This window comes from Callorhinchus milii, unplaced genomic scaffold (assembly GCF_018977255.1).
Source record: "Callorhinchus milii isolate IMCB2004 unplaced genomic scaffold, IMCB_Cmil_1.0 Scaffold3, whole genome shotgun sequence".
NCBI lineage: Eukaryota > Metazoa > Chordata > Chondrichthyes > Chimaeriformes > Callorhinchidae > Callorhinchus > Callorhinchus milii.
Genome location: NW_024704744.1, coordinates 1,500,046 through 1,521,544, shown reverse-complemented (window position 1 = coordinate 1,521,544; position 21,499 = coordinate 1,500,046). Strand labels below are relative to the sequence as shown.

The following is a 21,499-nucleotide window of genomic DNA, read 5'->3' as shown; positions in this document are numbered from 1 at the left end:
GGCGATTGGCTGCCGTGGACAATATTCCCCCGTTGCTGATTGGTTCAGGCTCTCACTCCCCCCCCCATTCCCCCCCCATCCCCTCCACAGTTATTAATAATAATAATAATAATAATAATCCTCGCATTTGATATAGCGCTTTTCACGTCGGGAGGACGTCCCAAAGCGCTTCACAGAACACACTGTAAAGTGAATTGACTGTATATTTGTGGGCGAACGCGGCAGCCAATTGCGCACAGCAATGTCCCACTAACAGTCGTAGATTGAAAATGACCAATTTATTATTGTTTTTGGTTTTGGAGGATTATTATTAGGCTCTGTGTGGAGTAAGGAAACTTGCCCGAGGTTTTGCCCTCTGCCTGGAATTGAACTCAGGTCTCTCGCTTGCAAAGCGAGTGCTCTAACCACTGAGCTACAGGACTCCACATGTAACTCCTCACATGTAACACAGCGCCTGGTGCCGGGTTCGAGTCCCACCTCACAAACCGCCAGCGGTACATCTGCACCAACGGCTTCTCCTCCCGCTCTCACCCGGTCACCCACGGGGTCCCCCAACGATCCATCCTCGGCCCCTCCTCTCTCTCTTCCCTGTGCTCCCTCTCGGGGATGTCGTCCGCAGACGTGGGGTACATTTCCCATGTACGCGGACGACACCCAACTCTATTTTTGGACCTCTCTTTGCGCCCCCCCCCCAGTCCCCTGATGTTCTCCTGTCAGACCTCAGGGGTTGGATGAGCGCAAACTTCTTTCAGCTGAACGTTGACAAGACGGAAGCCATACTCTTCGGCTCCCGTCAACGTCTAAAATCTCACCTCCTCCACCTATCCGACCTCCCCTTAAAACTCTCCGAACCCGTACACAACCTCGGTGTCAGGCTCGACCCCCAATTATTCTTCCTCCCCCACATCCGGTCCCTCACCAGCACCGCCTTCTACCACCTCTGACACATCGCCCGTCTCCGCCAATACCTCTCCCCAAAAGCCACTGAAACCCTGATCCATGCCTTTGTCACCTCCCGGCTGGACTACTCTAACGCCCTCCTCGCCGGTCTCCCCTCCACCACCATCCATAAAATCCAAATCATTCAAAACTCTGCCGCCCGCATTCTCACCCGCACCAAACTCCGCTCCCCGACCCCCCCAGTCCTGGCCAGACTGCACTGACTGCCTGTCCCAGAGAGGATCGATTTCAAGATCCTCAGTTTGTATTAAAGTCCCTGCGCTCCTCTGCTCCCCCGACCTCTCTGTCCTCCTCTCTCCTCAAAACAGTACCCGTTGCCTCCATTCCTCCGGATCCGGCCTCCTCATCCCCCAAGTCCTACGCTCCACCCTCGGTGGCCGTGCCTTCAGCCACTATGCCCCGAGTCTCTGGAACTGCCTTCCTCACTCCCTTCATCTCGCTCCCTCCCTTCCCATTTTCAGGTCTCGGCTGAAAACCTTCCTTTTCAACCGCGCCTTTGGTCACCTTCCCCCTCCCCCCCCCGGCTTCCCCCCTTCCCCCCGGCTCGGGATCCGTGACTGTAAAGCGCTCTGAGATGCCGTCTGGCGTGGAGGGCGCTATACAAATCCAAATTGTTGTTGTTCATATCTTTGAGACGTCTCAAAGCGCTTCAGAGGATACACTGTAATGTGTCGTGACTGTGTATTTTGTGGGCGAAACGCAGCAGCCAATTGCTTATAGCAGCGTCCCCACAAATAGTGGATTGCAGTGACCAATTTATTATTTTATTTTGAGGAATTATTATACAGGTCCTCTCGCTTGCGAGGTGAGCCCTCTACCCACTGAGCGACAGGACTCCACCCTTGAATGAGAAGGGAGTTTCTCTCGCTCTCTCACTCAGTGTCCCTGCCCAACAATCAGTAAATAGTAATTTGGTCACTCAATCCACGGCTGTTTTTGGGACACTGATCTGCGCAATTGGCTGCTGCTTTTTGCCCACAAAATGTACAGTCACTACACTTTTGATACTTGACATAGCACCTTATCACATCTTCGAGATATCTCAATGCGGTTCACAGAATATACTGTAAAGTGAATTGACTATATTTTGTAGGCGAAACGTCTTTGAGACATCTGAACGACGTGATAAGGCGCTATATCAAGTGCAAGGATTATTATTATTTTTGTTACTACCACTCAACCCACTACCATTTCATCCATAAAATATAAAGTCAATCCACTTTACAGAATATTCTGTGAAGTGTTTGAGAAACCTCGAAGACATGATAAGGTGCTATATCAAACGCAAGTATTATTATTATATTTCCTTCTCGCCTGGAAGACAATTACCTCCCACTCCCTCTCTTCTGCCCTGAAACCTGCCCCTCTGGTCCTGCTCTGACCTTACCTCCTCGGTCACTCTGCTGGACAACTCCCTCACCATCACTCCAAACGCTCCTCCGTATTGGATAACAGTGTTAGCCTCGCAGTGACCTGATGTCTCAAAGCTCCTTCCCAGTTGTTGGTTTGTCTATCTTTATTTCATTCTTTATGTTTCTCCACTGCCAAGTGGTTTGGGACTGTTTGGCAGTGGATGGTGGCATGGAGGAGGTATTCGCTGAGTGAAAGGGGTGAGTAGAGGAATATGGTACAAATAATAATAATATAATCCTTGCATTTGATATGGCGCCTTAGCACGTATTTGAGACATCTCAAAGTGCTTCACAGAATATACTGTAAAGTGAATTGATTGTGCATTTTGTGGGTGAAATATGGCAGCCAATTGCACACAGCAGCGTCCCACAGACAGTCATGGATTGAGGGACCAAATTATTATTATTATTTTTTGGGGGAAGGGATTATTAGCCCCAGAAAAGCAATCTGCCAATCGATTAACAACTAGGTTCCTATTTACTGCTACTTAAACAGAGGCATGTGGAATAAGGAAACTTGCCTAACGTTTCACGCTGCCCGAGAATCGAACCTGGGTCCTCTCACTTGCAAGGCAAGTGCTCTAACTACTAAGCTACAAGACCCCCGAACACAGCTTTGGAGTGTCAGCATAGTCTATAGGGGTTCCCAAGACCTGACGTAAGCTTAAACCCACAACCTTCTGAGTCAGATGCTACCAACTGAGCCAGGCGCAATAAACTACAATGCTTCTCCACATTGAAATTTGGTCCATTCACCTCATGGCTATTTCTGGAGCTTTGTTGTGTGCAGAATGGCTTCTGCGTTTGGCTACCAAGAATAGACCTGGTACCTGGTGGTAATTACCTTGACACAGTTTGACATTAGACGCTATAAAAATACAAAAGTTCTTCTTTCTTTCTAAAACCTTCAGCATCGCTGGGCAGAGCAATGTTCAGTGTAGCGACAACATCTAGTGGCAGAAAATTGGTTCTGCACCTGCTTTCACAAGATTTTCACCAGCAAGTGTTGTAGGTATTTTACACTCCAATAGTAATAATCCTTGCATTTGATGGAGCACCATTTCACGTCATCAAGACATCTCAGAGAGCTTCACAGACTATACTGTAAAGTGACTGTGTATTTTGTGGGTGAAACACAGCAGTCAATTGTGCACCGCAATGTTCCACAAACTCGGGGATTGAATGACCAAATTATTATTTTTTAAGGGATTATTAGCCCCAGAAAGCGATCCGCCAATCGACTAACAACCAGGTTCCTACTGCTAGGTAGACAGAGGGGTGTGGAGTAAGAACACCTAAATAAGGTTTTGCCCGGCCCGGGGATTGAATCCAGGTCCTCTTGCTTGCGAGGTAAGAGCTCTCCAACCACTACATTACAGGCCTTTATTCACTGATTATTTACCTTCTCTTCTGGGGTTGACATGAGACATATACAGCCTTGAGTAGGGGAGCTATGCATTTACCAATTATACTTTGAACGAGCTGTTTGTGTAGGCATTAAAACTGCCTGATGATGTGATGACTTGCTCTCTGAATTCTCTCTCCACCTGTGAGCAATTATCTCGTCCCTCGTTTCCCTGCTTAATGATAACTTGGTTCATTCGTTAACCCACTTGCCTGTGGGTCTGAATGTTGTGGGTTCCAACTCCTTGTCTGATTGACAAGCCCGTATAACAGTGGGAGGAATACTGCTTTTTCAGCATCTTGAGACATCCTCCTGACGTGAAAGGCGCTATACAAACGTAATTTTCTTCTTGTTGTTTGTAGTTGCAATGTCATGGGGCTGGTTTTCAGGGGATGTTAAACTCCCATCCTGTGGTGGAAGTTACAAGTTGGAAAAAGCAAGGTGTTTCTCCCTGAGTCCTGGCCAACGGTCCCTCAGGTGAGTTCACCTCGTTGGCTGTTTCATGACTATCTCCCAGCTCAGACGCTCACATTTGTGATGTGCTTTAAGGTGTTCTCCCTGGATTCTGTACTGGCTCAACACAATACAAAATTACATTTGTATGGGGCCTTTCACATAGGGAGTATGCCCAAGGGTCTGGGAGGTGTAGAAACATAGAAGCAGGAGTAGGCCATTCAGCCCCTTGAACCTGTTCCGTTATTCGATTAGATCATGGCTGATCTGTACCTCAGCTTCAATTACCTGTCCTTGCCCCGTATCCTTTAATACTCTGACCTAACAAATATCTGGAGTCCTGTAGCTCAGTGGTTAGAGCACTCGCTTTGCAAGCGAGAGACCTGAGTTCAATTCCAGGCAGAGGGCAAAACCTTGGGCAAGTTTCCTTACTCCACACAGAGCCTAATAATAATCCCTCCAAAACCAAAAACAATAATTAAATTGGTCATTTTCATCTACGACTGTTTGTGGGACATTGCTGTGCGCAATTGGCTGCCGCGTTCGCCCACAAATATACAGTCAATTCACTTTACAGTGTGTTCTGTGAAGCGCTTTGGGACGTCCTCCCGACGTGAAAAGCGCTATATCAAATGCAAGGATTATTATTATTATTATTATCTATCCACCTCAGTCTTGAAGATGTGAATGGATCCAGCATCCACAGCCTGTTGGGGGAGAGTGGATAAGTACCTGTTGTTGAGGGACTTTGCAAAATTGCCATTGCATTTGCCTTCAGAAAAAAACACTGACTTTCATTGTTCATACACTGTACCTGGATATTTCTATTTGCCAGTCACTAAAAAACCCACCACCATTAGGTTGTGGATTTATGGTAACGAGGCGAAACAGTTACAGGAAGGGAGGGCTTGCCAACATCAACATATTACACTTGTATAGTGACCTGCATGTCAGAAAAAATCCCACGATTATCAATCCTAGACTCTCCAGGAATCGAAGATCAATCTTGCAGATAATGGTGTCAGTTACCTGGGAGACCATCAAATGAATATTATAATGATTACAATAATAATCGTTGCATTTGATATAGCGCCTTATCACACCGTAGAGACATCTCAAAGCGCTTCACAGAATAAATTGTAAAGTGGATTGACTGTATATTTTGTGGGCAAAACAGGACAGCCAATTGTGCACAACAGTCATGGATTGAGTGACCAATTTATTTATTTTTGAAGAGATTATTAACCCTGGAAAACGATCCACCAATCGACTAACAACCGGGATCCCACTTACTGCCAGGTAAGCAGAGCCGTGTGGAGTAAGGAAACTTGCCAAACAGCTGGTGCTGAATAAGCCTGCAGCATGTTGGATTTGGCCCTTGAGTGCACTTGGCAGATAATAGTCAGGGAATAAAGTCCTGCAGTGTATTGGTTAGAGCACTGGCCTTGCAAGCGAGAGGACCCGGGTTTGATTCCGAGGCAGGGCGAAACCTTAGGCGAGTTTCCTTACTCCCCAAGTTTCTGTTTACCCCGTAGTAAGTAGAAACCTGTTGTCAATTGGCAGATTGCCTGTGAAGCACTTTTTCATGTTTGGAATTAATAAGCCATGGTAATAATGGGAAGATCTTAACAGTAGATGCCAGGTTTGAACCACCCCAAACTCTGTTGAGTTGCCAGGTAATAACAATTAATCCTTGCATTTGATAGCGTCTTTCACTTTGGGAGTGAAATGTTTCATGGGATTTGCTGTGGAGTGGAGTGACTGTGTACACCTGACTTGTTGTCAGACTCCACCACTCTGGGAGGCTGCTCTGCGTTGAAGGGCGCTATATAAATGCAAGTTGTCATTGTGTATTTTGTGGACAAGAGAATAGAGTTCAAAACCCTCATCATTGCTTTCAAAGCCCTCCACAGCCTTGCTCTTCCCTACCTCTGTGACCTGCTAACTCCATTCCCATCCTTTGTTCAGTGGGCTCTAGCCTGCTTCATGCCCATTGACCGGCCCGCCCCACCATTGCCAGTCAGGTCTTCAGCTTGTCTGCCCACACCCTTTCGAACTCCATCTCACAGCCCCATCGCCTCGCTCCCTCCCTTGCCTCCTTCAAGGTGCGTGTCAAGATCCTCCTCTTCGACCATGGCTTCGGCCACCCTCCTATCCTCCCTGCCTTCCACTCCTCCTGATCTCCACCTCCAGCTCAGGTCCAAATCCCTGACTGTACAGTGCCTTGAGACAACAACAACAACTTGCATTTATATAGCGCCCTCCACGCCGGACGGCATCTCAGAGCTTCACAGTAACGGATCCCAGGGCCGAGGGAAGGTGACCAAAGGCACAGTCGAAGAGAAAGGTCTTCAGCAGGGACTATAATAGGAAGAGGGATTGAGGCGAAGGCAGTGACGAAGGGAGTTTCAGAGCCTCGGGGCTTAGTGGCTGAAGGCACGGCCGCCGAGCGTGGAGCGGAGCACTCGGGGGATGAGGAGGAGGCCAGACCCGGAGGAACGAAGGCAGCGGGTACTGTTTGAGGAGAGAGGAGGTCAGAGAGGTTGGGGGGTGCAGAGGAGTGGAGGGATTTGAAGACAAGGGTGAGGATCTTGAAGTTGATCCTCTCTGGGACAGGCAGTCAGTGCAGTCTGGCCAGGACTGGGGTGACCGGGGACATCCCTCCAATGTGAAAGGCGCGGTGTAATCTTTGCGGACCTACCGTTGTCTGGTTCGATTCCTATCTCTCTCACCGTCTCCACTTTGTTGCCTCTAACAGTTTCCCCTCCAACCCCCGCACTGTCACGTCTGGCATCCCCCAGGGCTCTGTCCTTGTCTCCTCTTTAATATCTACATGTTCCCCTTTGGTGACATCATCCGCAGACATGGGGTCAACTTCCACATGTATGCGGATGACACCCAACTCTATCTTCCCACCTCAACTCCAGGACCACTGCTGTCCTGACAGACTGCCGTCGGACATCAAGTCCTGGATGAGGAGAAACTTCCTACTGTTGAATGTGAACAAAACTGAGGCCCTCCCGATTGGCTCGCGTCAGCGCCTCTGCACCTCAGGCTCTGGCAGCATCAACCTCCATGGTTATACACTTCAACTCACCAGCCAGGCAGGAACCTGGGTGTCTTGTTCAACCCTCAACTATCTTTTCTTCCCCACATCCAAGCCATGACCCGCTCTGCCTTCCCTCACCTCTGTAACATCGCCTGACAATGCAACACCCCACCCAGCACTGCACGAGAGTGTCAGCTTAGACTGTGATTCCGTGACCCAATTTTCAGATCCAATGTAAAATTAAGGCTTTATTCACTGGACCAGGAGATTTTGAAGGTACTGTATGTGATAGTGGTGGTGAGATTATCAAAGGGCGTATCCAGGTAAATCAGGATAAATTATTCAGTCGGGGAATTGATGACTGAGGGGCATTGTCTCAGGATTAGTAGCAGAAGGATCAGGAGAGGATCTGTCTTCAGGTGGTTAGATATCCTACAGCTCTATTTGAGGGGAAAAAGGAAGTTTCTCACAGTATCTTGGCCAACAATCCTTGTCCACCAGATCCCTGCACTTGACAGTAATTACCTGTGAACTGATTTGAGCCAATTGGACATGACCAGGTGCTGAACCGCCATTTTGCACACACTAAGGTCCCACAAACAGCAGAAGTGATGGATTTTAATCTGGAGGATTAGGGAGAAAGTCCCTCTTTTCTCCAATGAAGTCCAGTAGCATAGTGGTTAGGATTCTCACCTCACACGTGAGAGGATCTGGGTTCAATTCCTGGGCAGGGTGAAACCTGAAGTTTCCTTACTCCACATGCCTCTGTTTATCTAGCAGTACAATACAACACAAAATTACATTTGTAAAGCGCCTTTCACATCGGGAGGACTTCCCAAGGCGCTGAACAGTCAGGGATTAGGATCTGAGTGGGGGTGCGGGAGGTTGGGGATAGGAGGATGTCTAAAGGCACAGTCGAAAAGGAGGGTCTTGAGGTGTGCCTTGAAGGAGACAATGGAGGAAGCGAGAAGGGAACGTGGGGTGGAGTTCCAGAGGGTGGGGGCAGAGAGGCTGAAGGCCTGACCGCTGATGGTGGAGCGGGCCGGGCGGGGGTCATGGAGCAGGCTGGAGCCTGCTGAGCGGAGTAGTGGACAGGTTGATAAGGGGTTAGCAACAACAACAAGAAGATTATATTTGTACAGCATCTTTCACGTCGGGAGGACGTCGGAGAGGTGGGAGTGAACAAGGCCTTGAAGGTGAGAACCAGAATTTTGAATTCTATCCTCTGGGGACGGGGAGCCAGTGGAGCCGGGCGAGGGTGGGGGTGATAGGGGTCACGGAGCCTGGTGCGGGAGAGGACACGAGCTGCAGAGTTCTGGATGAAAGTAAGTACCTGGTTGCCAGTCGATTGGCGGCTCGCTTTCCGGGACTAATAATCTCTCAAAAATAAATTGGTCACTCAAACCACGACTGTTTGTGGGACATTGCTGTGCGCAATTGGCTGCCGCGTTCCCCCCTCAAATATACAGTCAATTCACTTTACAGTATATTCTGTGAAGCGCTTTGCGACGTCGAGAAGACGTGAAAAGCGCTATATCAAATGCCCGGATTATTATTATTATTTACAGTATATCCTGTAAAGTGCTTCGAGACGCCTCAACGACGTGATCGGGCGCCGTATCAAATGCTATTATTATTATTATTAAAATAAAGATGACTTGTAAGGAAAAAAGAACGGCGGAGGGGTGGGGAGGGGTGGGGTGTAACAGGACTTTGTGAACACCCTGTAAACTGGGAGCTCAAAGTACAGACCAGGAGAGTTTTGAGTCCTCAATATTCTTTGTATTTCAGTCCATCACAAACGAAAGGAAACCTGGTTCAGAGGCACAACGTGTTTTACGAGTTTATTCTGCAGTGGATCTCTAGAATGCACTGCCTGTCTTTGGGGAGGGGGGGAGTTTTTTTTAAAAAAACACAGGATATGGGGCAAAATGGGTCGAAATTGCAGACTGGGCTTGTTTTCTCTGCTCTCTGACGTCAGATGAAGCAGTCTTTATCTGAACTTCCTTGTGTTGGAGCTTCCTGTATTTGCGCTGTGTTTGGCTTCACTGAGTTGCAGAGATCTGACTGTCTGTGTTTGCCTTCTTTGCCCATTTCGAAGGAGGAAGAGACAAAAAAAAAACTTGGGTAAGAGAGAGGGACACAGTCCATCCATCAGAAGGCAGTGCGTGTGGGAAGGGGAGAGGGAGAGAGATTGCAGAGCTGGAGGTGTCCTCCAGGAACAAGGGATAGAGAGAGAGAGAGAGAGAGTGTGTGTGTGTGTGTGTGTGTGTGTATATGTGTGTGTGAGAGAGAGAGAGAAATCCGATTGAACTTTTCAGTGCATTTCAGCAGAAGGTGAAATTAACCCGAGTCTCGTGTTCTGGGTCCTGCACTGGATGGGGAGAGCGAGTTGGATCCTTTTTTCTAACCGATTTATGCTTTGCATCTGATGTGGTGGCATTGCTGGTGTGCGCGAGTGTTTAAATATAGTCATTTAATGCTAAGTGGGTGGGGGTGTGGAGTGATTGCTTTTTGCACTGCGTGTGTGCAGATATAAGTGTGAGCGAGTGAGAGAGAGGGAGAGTTTTAATGTGTATCTTTACCCTTTATCCTGAATGCGTATCTTTAAAATCGGTTCTCGCTTCTTGTGCCATTCCTTTAAGCGGAACCGCCCCCAACACCCCACCCGGAAACCTGCACTAACTTGCCTTTTAAGTTCTTTGGCTTCTTACTTTGTCTTCACGAGGCTGGCAATTTCTTGAACTCTTAACGACGACTTATTAATTATAATAATAATCCTTTTGATGCACCGCCTTGTCGCGTCATTGAGACGTCTCAAAGCGCTTCACGGATGACGTTGTAAAGTGCAGTCACTGTGTCGTTTGTGGGCGGCCGATTGCACGCAGCGGTGTCAACGACGACGAAATTACATTTGTATCGTGCTTTTCACGTCAGGAGGACGTCCCAAGGCGCTGGACAGACGGAGCTTCGGACCCGAGCTGAGGGTCGGGAATCAGGGAGGGCGGAGGGCAGGGGGGGAAGCAGGGAGATCGAAAGTATGGTCGAAGAGGAGGGTCTTGAGATGCGCCTTGAAGGAGGCAAGGGAGGGAGCGAGGCAGTGGGACTGCAAGATGGAGTTCCAGAGGATGGGGGCAGAGTGGCAGAAGGCCTGTCCGCCAATAGTGGGGCGAATGAGGACGTGAAGCAGGCTGGAGCCCGCTGAGCAGAGGGAGGGGGCAGGATGGTAGGGGGTTAGGAGGTTGCAGAGGTAGTGGGGGAGCAAGACCATGGAGGGTTTTGAAGGTGAGGACCAGGATCTTGAACTGTATCCTCTGTGTGATGGGAAACCAATGGAGTCGGGCGAGGATGGGGGTGATAGAGTCACGGAGCCTGGTGCGGGAGAGGACATGGGCTGCAGAGTTCTGGATGATCTGCAGCCTGTGGAGGGAGGTGTTGGGGAGGCCGACAAACAAGGAGTTTGCATAGTCGAGCCTCGAAGTCATGTATGAGGGTTTCGGTGGTCTGCGGTGTGAGACAGTGGCAGAGTCGGGCGATGTTGCGGAGGTGGGGGAAGGCAGCAGGTCATGGGCACAGATATGGGGTAGAAAGGATAATTGAGAGTCAAACAAGACCCCAAGGTTCCAGATTGACTTAGTCAGGTGAAGTGTGCAACCATGGATGGTGATGCCGTCCGCACCTGAGATGTGGAGACACTGACAGGAGCCAATCAGTAGAGCCTCGGTCTTGTTGACATTCAACTGAAGAAAGTTAGCTCTCATCCAGGACTTGATGTCTGACAGACATTCTGTCAGGACAGTAGTGATCCTGGAGTCGAGGGTGGAAGCACAGAGATAGAGTTGGGTGTCATACACATAAATGTGGAATTTGACCCCATATCTGTGGATGATGTCACTAAGAGGGAGCATATAGATATTGAAGAGGAGGGGACCAAGGACAGAGCCCTGAGGAACGCTACACGAGACAATCTGTGGGCTCGAGAAGAAGCTGTTTGTGGAGATGAAATGGAGGCAGTGTGTGAGGTACGATCTGAACCAGTCAAGGACAGAGCTGTGAGGTTGAGGCCAGACGAGAGATGGTGGATGGGAATAGAGTGGTCGATGGTATCGAAGACAGCAGAGAGGTCAAGGAGGACGAGGAGGCAGAGGGAGCCCTGGTCGCAGATGGACAGAATGTCATTTGTCACTTTGACCAGGGCAGTTTCTGGGCTGCGGGCGGCACGGAAACCTGATTGGGTGGGTTTCTGAATGGAGTGGTGGGAGAGGAAGGAGCAAAGCTGGGAAGCAACAACTCGTCCCAGGACCTTGGAAAGAGAGGTTGGAGATGGGGCAGTAGTTTGAGAGTAGAGATGGGTCAAGGGAGGATTTGTTAAGGATAGGAGTGATGATGGCGGTTTTCAATGGGTTGGGAACAGTACCAGTGGACAGGGAGAGATTCATAATGTCCCACAAACAGCGGTGGATTGAGTGACTAAATCATTATTTTTGGAGGGATAATTATATTATTAATAAGTGCTCCGCGATGCCATCCGGTGTGACGGGTGCTATGTAAATGCATAACTTGTTATAATTACTAAACTGGGAAAGCGATTCGCTAATCGACTTTAAAAAATGGGTTCCTGTTAGGTAAACAGAGGAGTGTGGAGTAAAGGAACTTGCCTAAGGTTCCCCCCCCCCCCCCCGCGCCCAGGAATCAAACCCGGGTCCTGTCGCTTGCGAGACGAGCGCACCAATACTTCGCTATGTAAACTTGCATTTATATAGCGTCCTGCACATGTTGGGTTGCGTCTCAGAGCGCTTAACAGTGAGGGAGCCCGATGCCAAGCCGGGGGGAGGGGGAGGTGAGCGTAGGCACAGTCAAAATGGAAGGTCTTCAGGCGTGATCTGAGGGGGGGTAGGACTGAGGGAGAAAGGTCCATAATTTGAGGCAGTAGTGGCTGAAAACACAGCTGCTGATGGTAGAGGGGACAAAGGGTTACTCAGTACAGGTGCTCGGTTGTTTTTCTTTCATATGGGGTGGGCGTAGAAACTAGTTTGCACTGCTCTCTGTTCTGGGACTTGTCACACACCTTCAGAGCAATGAAGAGAGTATTTGATAAATTGGGCTTTTTCCCACTAGAAATGGTGAGATTGAGCGAGCTGTCGGCCTGGCTCAGAGGTATCGGTCTCGCCTCTGTGTCAGAGGTTGTGGGTGACTCAGCCCCCATGGCAGGACTTAGAATTACACACAGTCTAAGCTGATGCTCCAGTGCAGGGCTGGGGTGGAGCGGGCGGTGGTTGTATTGTAAAGATGCCATCCTTCAAATGTGATGTTAAACCGAGGTCCGGATGTTAAAGATCCCGCGGCGCTGTTCGAGAAAGAGAAGAGAGTCTCTCTCTCCCGGTGTCCTGGCCAACACTCCCCCGAATAAAATTGGTCACTTGCTCCATGGCTTTTTGTGGGACATTGCTGTGTGCAAACTGGCTGCCATGTTCCACCTACAAAATACACAGTCACTACATTTTGCAGTGTATCCTGTGAAGCGCTTTGAGACGTCTCAATGACGTGATATTAAATACAAGGATTGTTACTGATTATTATTGTAAAAGGCCATCACAAGTTGAATACTGTTCCTTTCGATAGGAAATGGGTGATGATGACGGGGGGAGAGAGACAGTCTCGGGATTGTTAGCTGAAGAACGGGAGGAGGGGAGAGGGTAGAAAAATGTTTCAATAGTTCAATAGTTTGAGGGTTGTTAGGATTTGGATCTCGTTTGTGATTCAATACTGTATTGAGGCCGTATTGATCACGTTATCATTCGAAAAAAGAACTGGATAAATATAGAACTCGTGCAATACAACAATAATTTGCATTTCTACAAACACACACACACACACACACAAAGCTTCTCCTTCATTCGACCTTCGACGCACGCAAAGGATAATCTTTTAGACTCAGTGGAGTCTTGTAGTGTAGTGGTTAGAGCACTTCCTCGCAAGTGAGAAGACCTGAGTTCGATTCCCAGTCAGGGTGAAACCTTAGGCAAGTTTCCTTACTCCACATGCCTATAGCAGTAAGTAGGAACCCAGGGCAGATCACTTTTCGGGGGTAATAATCGACCGCCCCTGTCCCCCCCACCACCCAAAAAAAAATGTGGTCACTCAATCCACTCTGCAGTTTATTCTGTGAAGCGCTTTGAGTCGTCTCACAGATGTGATAAGGTGCTATATCAAATGCAACGATTATTATCATATTGTTTATATACAATATATATATTATAAAACCAGCTGACCAGCAGAAAAGCCATTTATAGACGTTGCCTTGTGATAAGTGACGCACCTTTATTTCCTGTTCGAGTGGCTCTCGTGTTTTGTAACCTCCCAATTAATTATTCTGCATTGAACCTCATTTCAGAGTCTAAATGTCCTAGTTCTGCTACAGCTTATCGTCTGCGGGACTGTGACCCACTTTGTTTGAACGGTGTGATTCAGATTTGGCCACGAAATTTCATCTGATCTCAGCCTTTTAGCCCATTTCACCTTAAAATAGGTTGCTGCGGCCCAGGTCCTCCCCTCACCAGGCTCCGCGATCCTATCAGCCTCATCTTCCCTCGGCTCCGCTGGCTCCCCATCCCCCCGCGGGTCGAGTTTAAGATCCTTGTTCTCACCTTTAAATGTAGAGTCCCTTAGCATATTGGTTAGAGCACTTGCATCGCAAGTGAGAGACCTGGGTTTGATTCCCGACAGGGCGAGGCCTTGGGCAAGTTTCCTTACTCCACACGCCTGATAATAATTCCTCAAAAAAATAATAGTTTGGCCACTCAATCCACAAAATAGCCAGTCAGTTCACTTCACAGTGTATTCTGTGAAGCGCTTTGACACGTCTTGAAGACGTGAAAAATGCTATATCAAATGCAAGGATTATTATTATTATTATTTAGATCACTCATAATTGTGAAAAATTATCAAATTGAGTCTCGGGTATTCTGCAGTTTTTAAAATAACATCAACTAAATTACATGTGTCTAGCGCCTTTCACGTTGGGAGGACAGCCCAAGGCGCGGTACAGTTACGGGTTAGCGCCCAAGCTGGGGGTTGGAATCAAGGGGTGGAGGATGGTGGAAACGTGGCCGAAAACACGGTCAAAGAGGAGATCAAAAAGGAATGGCTTCCAAATTAAGGTGAATCTGAAGCACTCTGAGATGCTGAGGGCACTGAAGAAATGCAACTTGTTGAATTTTAAGAACTATCCACAATTCTGCACCATTTTAACTTCTAACATGAAATGGTCTGACGGGCAAATACTTAGTTACGTACAGACTTTTGTTTCAGACCAAGTTGTGAATGAATGCTTTGTTTATAAATGAAGGAAAGAATCTAATGAGCCATAGAGGGGGGAGGGGGTGAAATCTGATTTTAAATGACCTTTCCTTTTGTTTGAGGAAGTGTGGGTGGAGTGAGTTGGCACACTGCCCATTCACCTCTGATGCCCCTCCTAATGAGGAGAGTGGCTGTAGATGCCTAGAGGAGTTGGCACATGCCAACACCCCATAGACTTCTTGTAGGGGGAGCATTAGCTTCCAATTCGCTCCCTATGAATTTGCCAATGTGCTGAGTTAGCGAGGTGTGGGCACCTTTCAGTGGATTCCTGTAACGTAGTGGTTCAAATCCCTCCACTCCTCTGCAACCCCCCAACCTCTCTGACCTCTCTCCTCACAACAGTGCCCATTGCCTTCGTTCCTCCGGGTCTGGCCTCCTCCTTGTCCCCCGTCCTCCACTCCAACCTCGGCGACCGTGCCTTCAGCCACTATGCCCCGAGGCTCTGGAATTCCCTTCCTCACTCCCTTTGTCTCGCTCCCTCTTCTATTTTCAGGTCTCAGCTGAAGACCTTTCTTTTCGACCGCGCCTTGGGTCACCTTCCCCCCCCCCTCCCCCGGTTCGGCACCGGCATCCGTTACTGTGAAGCTCTGAGATGCCGTCCGGCGTGGAGGGCGCTATATAAATCCATGTTGTTGTTGTTAGTGTGTTCATCACACAAATGAGAGAACCTGGGTTTGATTCCTGGGGAGGGTGAAATGGTTGGACAAGTTTCCTTACTCCACATGTCTCTGTTTGATTACCCAGCAATAAGTAGGAACCGGATTGTTAGTCGATTGGCAGATGGCTTTCCGGGGGTAAATATCCCTTCAAATTCAATAAATAATTTGCTCACTCAATCCACGACTGTTTATGGATGTGTGCAATTGGCTGCAGTGTTTCACCCACAAAAAATAGTCAATTCGTTTTATAGTGTATCCCGTGAAGTGTTTGAAACGTCTCAATGACTTGATAAGGCGCTATATCAAATGCAAGGATTATTCTATTAGTTGCAGTCCACTGCTTTTTAATCCTCAAACTTTTCCATTGTTTTCATCCAGCACCTTGGGACATCTCCCAATGTGAAAGCCACTGTGTATATAAATATATATTGTGTTGTATTGGCTCTGTGGTTCTCTCCAGGCACCTGCCCTGACTGGGAGCGGACAAGTTTGTGACCACCCAACAGTCACCCACAACAACAACAAATTACATTCCGCATCGGGAAGACGTCTTAAGGCACTGGATCAGCGGGCTCCAGCCTGCTTCACGTCCCCCGCCTTGCCTGCCCCACTATTGGAGGGTGGACCTTCAGCCTCTCTGCCTCCACCCTCTGGAACTGCATCCCTTCGCCTCGCCCCCTTCCTTGCCTCCTTCAAAGACCCATCTCAAGACTCCTCTTCAACCCTGCCTTCGGTCACCCTCCTGCCATACCCTCCCTGCCCTCCATTTCTCCTGATCCCAACCACCAGCTCGGATGTGGATCCCTGATTGTCCAGGGCCTTTGGCCATCCTCCTGATGTGAAAAGCGCTGTACAAATGTAATTTGTGGTTGTTGTGACACAGAGTGCCTGCCGCCTGTTGTTAGCTTGATACATTTCCCAGTTTGATTTCACTGAAAACTCTTTGCTTTTAGGTGAGGATGAATGTTGAAAATGAGGTCAATCTTCTCGTTGAGGAGATCCGGCGTCTCGGAGCTCCAGGTCAGTCAAATTTCAGTCACAGAACCTCTGCCTCTCTTACCATAATCTTAATAATCCTTGCATTTGACATAGCGCCTTATCACGTCGCATCTCAAGGCTCTTCACAGGATATACTGTAAAGTGAATTGACTGTATATTGTGGCAAAGTGCAACAGCCAATTGCACACGGCAGTGTCCCACAAACCGTCGTGGATTGAGTGACCAAATTATTACTTTTTTTTGAAGGGATTATTACCCCCTGAAAGCAATTCACCAATCGACTAACAACCGGGTTCCTACATACTGCTAAGTAAACAGAGGCGTGTGGTGTAAGGAAACTTGCCTAAGGTTTTGCCCCAACCGGGTATTGAACCCAGATCCTCGCTTGCGAGGCGAGTGCTCTAACCACTATACCGCAGGACTCCATATATAAATGCAAGTTTTGTTGTTTAGAAAATGTTAAACTAAAGACTCCCCACTCTGTTGAATGTAGTTCAGGTGAATAATAATAATAATAATAATAATAATCCTTGCATTTGATATAGCGCTTTTCACATTCAGGTGAATGTTAAGAAGCTCATGATGCTATTGGAAAAGAGAAGGGAGTTTGTTTCTCCCAGTGTCCTGGTCTACTCAATCACTTTGTGGCTATTTATGGGACATTGCTGAGCCCAAATTAGCTGCCAATATTTGCCTACAATTCCCCCAAAAATATAGTCAATTCACTTTACAGTATATTGCGAGAGGCGCTTTGAGATGTCTCAATGATGTGATAAGGCGCTATATCCCTTTACAGTATATTCTGAAGCCCTTTGAGTCGTCTCGACAACATGATAAAGCATTATATCAACTGTAAGGATTACTATTACAAACACACAGTCACTACACTTGACGGCAGTGAAGCACTTTAGAATATTTCAGCATTACAGGCACTGTATCCAAAGCGAGAATTATTTTCATCATTAAGAACCCCGCTGTATGGAGTGTAAGATGAGATTCTGTATTAACCTGACAGAATAGAGCAGCAATAACCACAGGACATGAAGAGAGGAACCTGAAGCAGTGTCTCCCAGGTGACGGGGCACTATAAAAAGCACGGCAAAAACCACGATGGACTTGCACTAAAATTGGGTTCAAAGGCAGATCATTTAATTCAGAATCACTGGTTGAAGCAGAATCTTTAGTCTTCTGTAAGGGAATTGGACAAAGTGCTTGGTTCTTGGAAAGGAAAAATATGAAAGGGATCGGCATGTGTGAGGGTAAGGGGAAGGGATGTGTGTATGTTGAGTGTGTGTTGAGTGGGGTGTGTGTATATTGTGTCGGAACTTTGAGCGCGTAGACTAAGCTGACCTCCAGGGCAGTGCTCGGGGAGAGCTGCATTGTCAGAGGTGCCGTCCTTCGAGTGACTCACTGAACCGAGGTCCCATCTGCCTGTTCAGGTGGGTGTGAAAGATCCTGTGACGCTGTTCGAAGAGAGAAGAGAGTTTCTCTTTCCCGGTGTCCTAGCCAACAATCCCCCAAATAAAATTGGTCACTTACTCCACGACTGCTTTATGGAATGGGCTGCCGTGTTTTGCCCACAAAGTACACAGTCAATCCACTTTACAGTATGTTCTGTGAAGCGCTTTGAGACGTCTCAATGACGTGATAAGGCGCTATATCAGATGTAAGGATTATTATTATTATGCACACACACAGTGTACCAGTGATAACTCCCCTGTGTATACACACGCAATTTAGCTGTGGTCACTGATGTCTTACCTTGTGTTTCTCCAGGCGTCGATGGTAAAATCACTGTGAAGTTTGGAGTGCTGTTTGCTGACGACAAATGTGCAAACTTGTTTGAGGCCCTGGTGGGGACACTGAGAGCTGCTAAACGCAAGAAGATCATCATGTACGAGGGAGAGATGCTGCTCCAAGGATCTCACGACAACGTGGACATCGTTTTACTGCAGGATTGAACCTCGACAATGGGGTCTAACTTGCACTATTTCTTAACCTGTTTCTTAACAAGAAATGGCTCATTTCAATTCCTAAACCACTGAATGTGTTCACAAAGTCCTGTTAACTCCCACCCCCTTGTTTTTTCCCCTATAACTGAAATGCGAGGAAGAATGGTGATAATTGTATTTAGAAGTACTTAAAAGTATTCAGTAGAAGTGTTTAACTATGTTTAGATGTCCAGAAAATGGCTGCGTGTGAGCGCCATCATTTTCATGGCAGATAATAGCACGTCGCCATTTTCGAGCCAACATCCTGTAAAACATGGATGGAGTCAGTGAGGAAGGAGTTACTGATGTCAGACATCGTTACGCTCCCCTCATCTGTAACAGCAAATAAACATTCATTGCAAGAATAAAACATTGGGGGTAACAGGACTTTGCGGACACCTGTAGATTGCTGAGGAGTGCATTCCGCGATTGCAAATTGTATTGTTGCACATTTCCTATTAAGATATCTGTTAAGAAATACTGCAAATTAGGATCCACTCTTTCTTCCTCCCTCCCCTTCCCCCCACCCCACCTCCACTCCACCACCATGTCCAGAGAGCACTGTTCGTTCGTTAAACCATGAGTCAGGATCATGGATGGCGATTAGCTTTCGGGAAGTTTTGCGGTTGAGAAAAATACTCCAAAGAGGAGAGAGAACAAGAAACACTGGCTGCTTTGCTAAGCTCTGAGCTCACAGTATTTTTAATGAATAGGGTCACGGGATTTGAGTCACAAACCAGAAATGGGAATTAACGCAGCAAATTACAGGTTGAAAATGCCGTGTTGCAACCCCAACGTCTAAGAGACTCGTTAAGGACCGTGTAGAGCAGGGTGGTCTAACTGGCGGCCCGCGGGCCACATCTGGCCCACCGGCTGATTTCATTTAACCCGCACCCTTCATTTCGTCTCCCACCCACTCCCTCCATGACCCGTAAATGTTACGTTATGTTTCTGGAAGGCAAACACAAAATTTTTGCTTATGTGGCCCACGGATGTTACTCAAAACCCTCAACAGCCAAAAGGTTGGACTTTCCTGGCATCGAGCACAAATTTCCACACTGCAGCTTTGAGCCTTTGATGGAGGAAGGGGAGCGTTTCTGAAAGTGTTCGTCCTAATTTGCAACAAGTTTACGTGACGAGTTACAAGTTTTACATTTTTTGACCACACACCAACTGCTGTACTTGAACCGGAAATGCGGCAATAAAGTCAATGAGCCTGGATTTCAGTGCATTTCTTCTGTAAAATTGCATCAACACTCATTCCTTGAGAAGACTACCAGAGATGTTTGGATGAAGAAACCTATTTGGTCTCATTATTCCAGAATAGCCCATCCTTTACACAGCGTCTTTACACAGTGTGGTTACACAGAGGAGTTTGCTGCTAATATAATAAACTGTGCATTTCATATAGTGCCTTATCACGTCCTCCAGATGTCTCAAAGAACTTCACAGAATATCATAGAAATATAAACACAGGAGTAGGCCATTCAGTCCCTGAAGCCTGTTCTGCCATTCTATAACGTGGAGTCCTGTAGCTCAGTGGTTAGAGCACTCGCTTTGCAAGTGAGAGACCTGAGTTCAATTCCAGGCAGAGAGCGAAACCTCGGGCAAGTTTCCTTACTCCACACAGAGCCTAATAATAATCCCTCCAAAACCAAAAACAATAATAAATTGGTCATTTTCAATCTACGACTGTCTGTGGGACATTGCTGTGCGCAATTGGCTGCCGCGTTCGCCCACAAATATACAGTCAATTCACTTTACAGTGTGTTCTGTGAAGCGCTTTGGGACGTCCTCCCGACGTGAAAAGCGCTATATCAAATGCAAGGATTATTATTATTATATAACTTCAACTCCAATAACCCGCCTTTGCCCCGTATCTCTTGATACCCTGACCTAATAAATATCTATCCACCTCAGTCTTATCAATGTGAATGGATCCGGCATCTCAGATCCTGTTGGGGGAGAGAGTTCCAGATTTTCTCTACCCAACTGTTTCCTGATTTCACTCCTAAATGGCTCTAATGTTGAGATGATGCCCCTTTTTCTGGATTCCCCACCAGAGGAAATAATTTCTCTGTAGCTTCTCTGAAGACAGACCAAGTTTACGCAACCGTTCGTGTAGGGTGTACATTGGAAAGAGGTAATACCAAATGCACCCGAAGACTTTCCTCTTCGACCGTGCCTGGTCACCTCCCCGCTCTCCTCGGCTCGGATTCTGGCTCCGCTCGCGTAAAGGCAAGTAGCTGTTGTGTCCAAATCCAGATACACACGTGTATAACCAATAGGTACAATGTATATACACGCGTGTATCCCTTCGCTCTCTGGCTCCTCTCCAACCTCCTCACTGCCCAGTCCACCACCCGGCGCCTCCGCTCGACCGGCCCCGGCCCCGGCTCCTGCTCGTCCCTCACACCCTCCGCCCCACCATCGGAGGTCGCGCTTTCAGACACTACTCTCCGAAACTCTGTAACACTCTCCCTCAATCCCCCCGCCTCGCTCCCCCTCTCCCCTCTTTCGAGTTCCGCCTGAAAACCTTCCTCTTTGACTGTGTTTACGGCCACCTTCCCCTCTCCGCTCTCCTCCCCTTCTCCTCCCCTCCATCCCCTCCCCCCTCTCCTCTCCTCCCCCCTCTCCTCCATCACCTCCCCCTCCTCCTCCCCCTCTCCTCCATCACCTCCCCCTCCTCCCCCTCTCCTCCATCACCTCCCCCTCCTCCTCCCCCTCTCCTCCATCCCCTCCCCTCTCCTCCATCCCCTCCCCCCTTCTCCTCCCCCCTCTCCTCCATCACCTCCCCCTCTCCTCCCCTCTCCTCCATCCCCTCCCCCCTCCTCCTCCCCCTCTCCTCCATCCCTCCCCCTCCTCCTCCCCCTCTCCTCCATCCCCTCCCCCTCCTCCTCCCCCTCTCCTCCATCACCTCCCCCTCCTCCTCCTCTCCTCCCCTCCCCCTCTTCATATCGGGGACAGAGGGAGGGGCGAGGACAGGGGGAGGGGCGGGGACTGAGGGGGCGGGGCGGAGACAAGGGGAGGGGCGGGGACTGAGGGGGCGGGGCTGAGTTGCTGGTCTCGCGAGATGACACGGGAGGAGGACGAGAGTTGAGCCTCACTTCCCTCACATCTCGCGAGAGCAACAGCGACGAGATCAGGTCAAATCCCGCTCTCCCCGCCCCGCCCCCCGCCGCGCGGGGGATGCTCTCGCGATATCTCAACCC

At 48.4% G+C, this 21,499-nt stretch overlaps 1 protein-coding gene across 2 annotated transcripts; it reads left to right on the top strand.

Annotated features, from left to right (window-relative positions):
• The first annotated feature begins 2,545 nt into the window (after positions 1–2,545).
• Positions 2,546–19,508, top strand: abracl (ABRA C-terminal like). 2 transcript variants are annotated; one of them, XM_007911006.2, is made up of 3 exons: positions 2,546–2,570; positions 16,251–16,317; positions 18,073–19,508. In XM_007911006.2, the coding sequence occupies exons 2-3, from the start codon at positions 16,257–16,259 to the stop codon at positions 18,255–18,257; spliced, it is 246 nt and encodes an 81-aa protein (XP_007909197.1). In that variant the 5' UTR covers positions 2,546–2,570; positions 16,251–16,256; the 3' UTR covers positions 18,258–19,508. The 2 variants fall into 2 exon arrangements, with proteins under 2 accessions (XP_007909197.1, XP_007909195.1); XM_007911004.2 differs by lacking the exon at positions 2,546–2,570 and adding an exon at positions 9,143–9,406.
• The last annotated feature ends 1,991 nt before the right edge of the window (positions 19,509–21,499 follow it).

Coding starts and splice junctions, on each gene's coding strand:
- abracl (XM_007911006.2), top strand. CDS start 16,257: ATGAATGTTGAAAATGAGGTCAATCTTCTCGTTGAGGAGATCCGGCGT. Junction 16,318..18,072: donor CCGGCGTCTCGGAGCTCCAG/GTCAGTCAAATT, acceptor GTGTTTCTCCAG/GCGTCGATGGTAAAATCACT.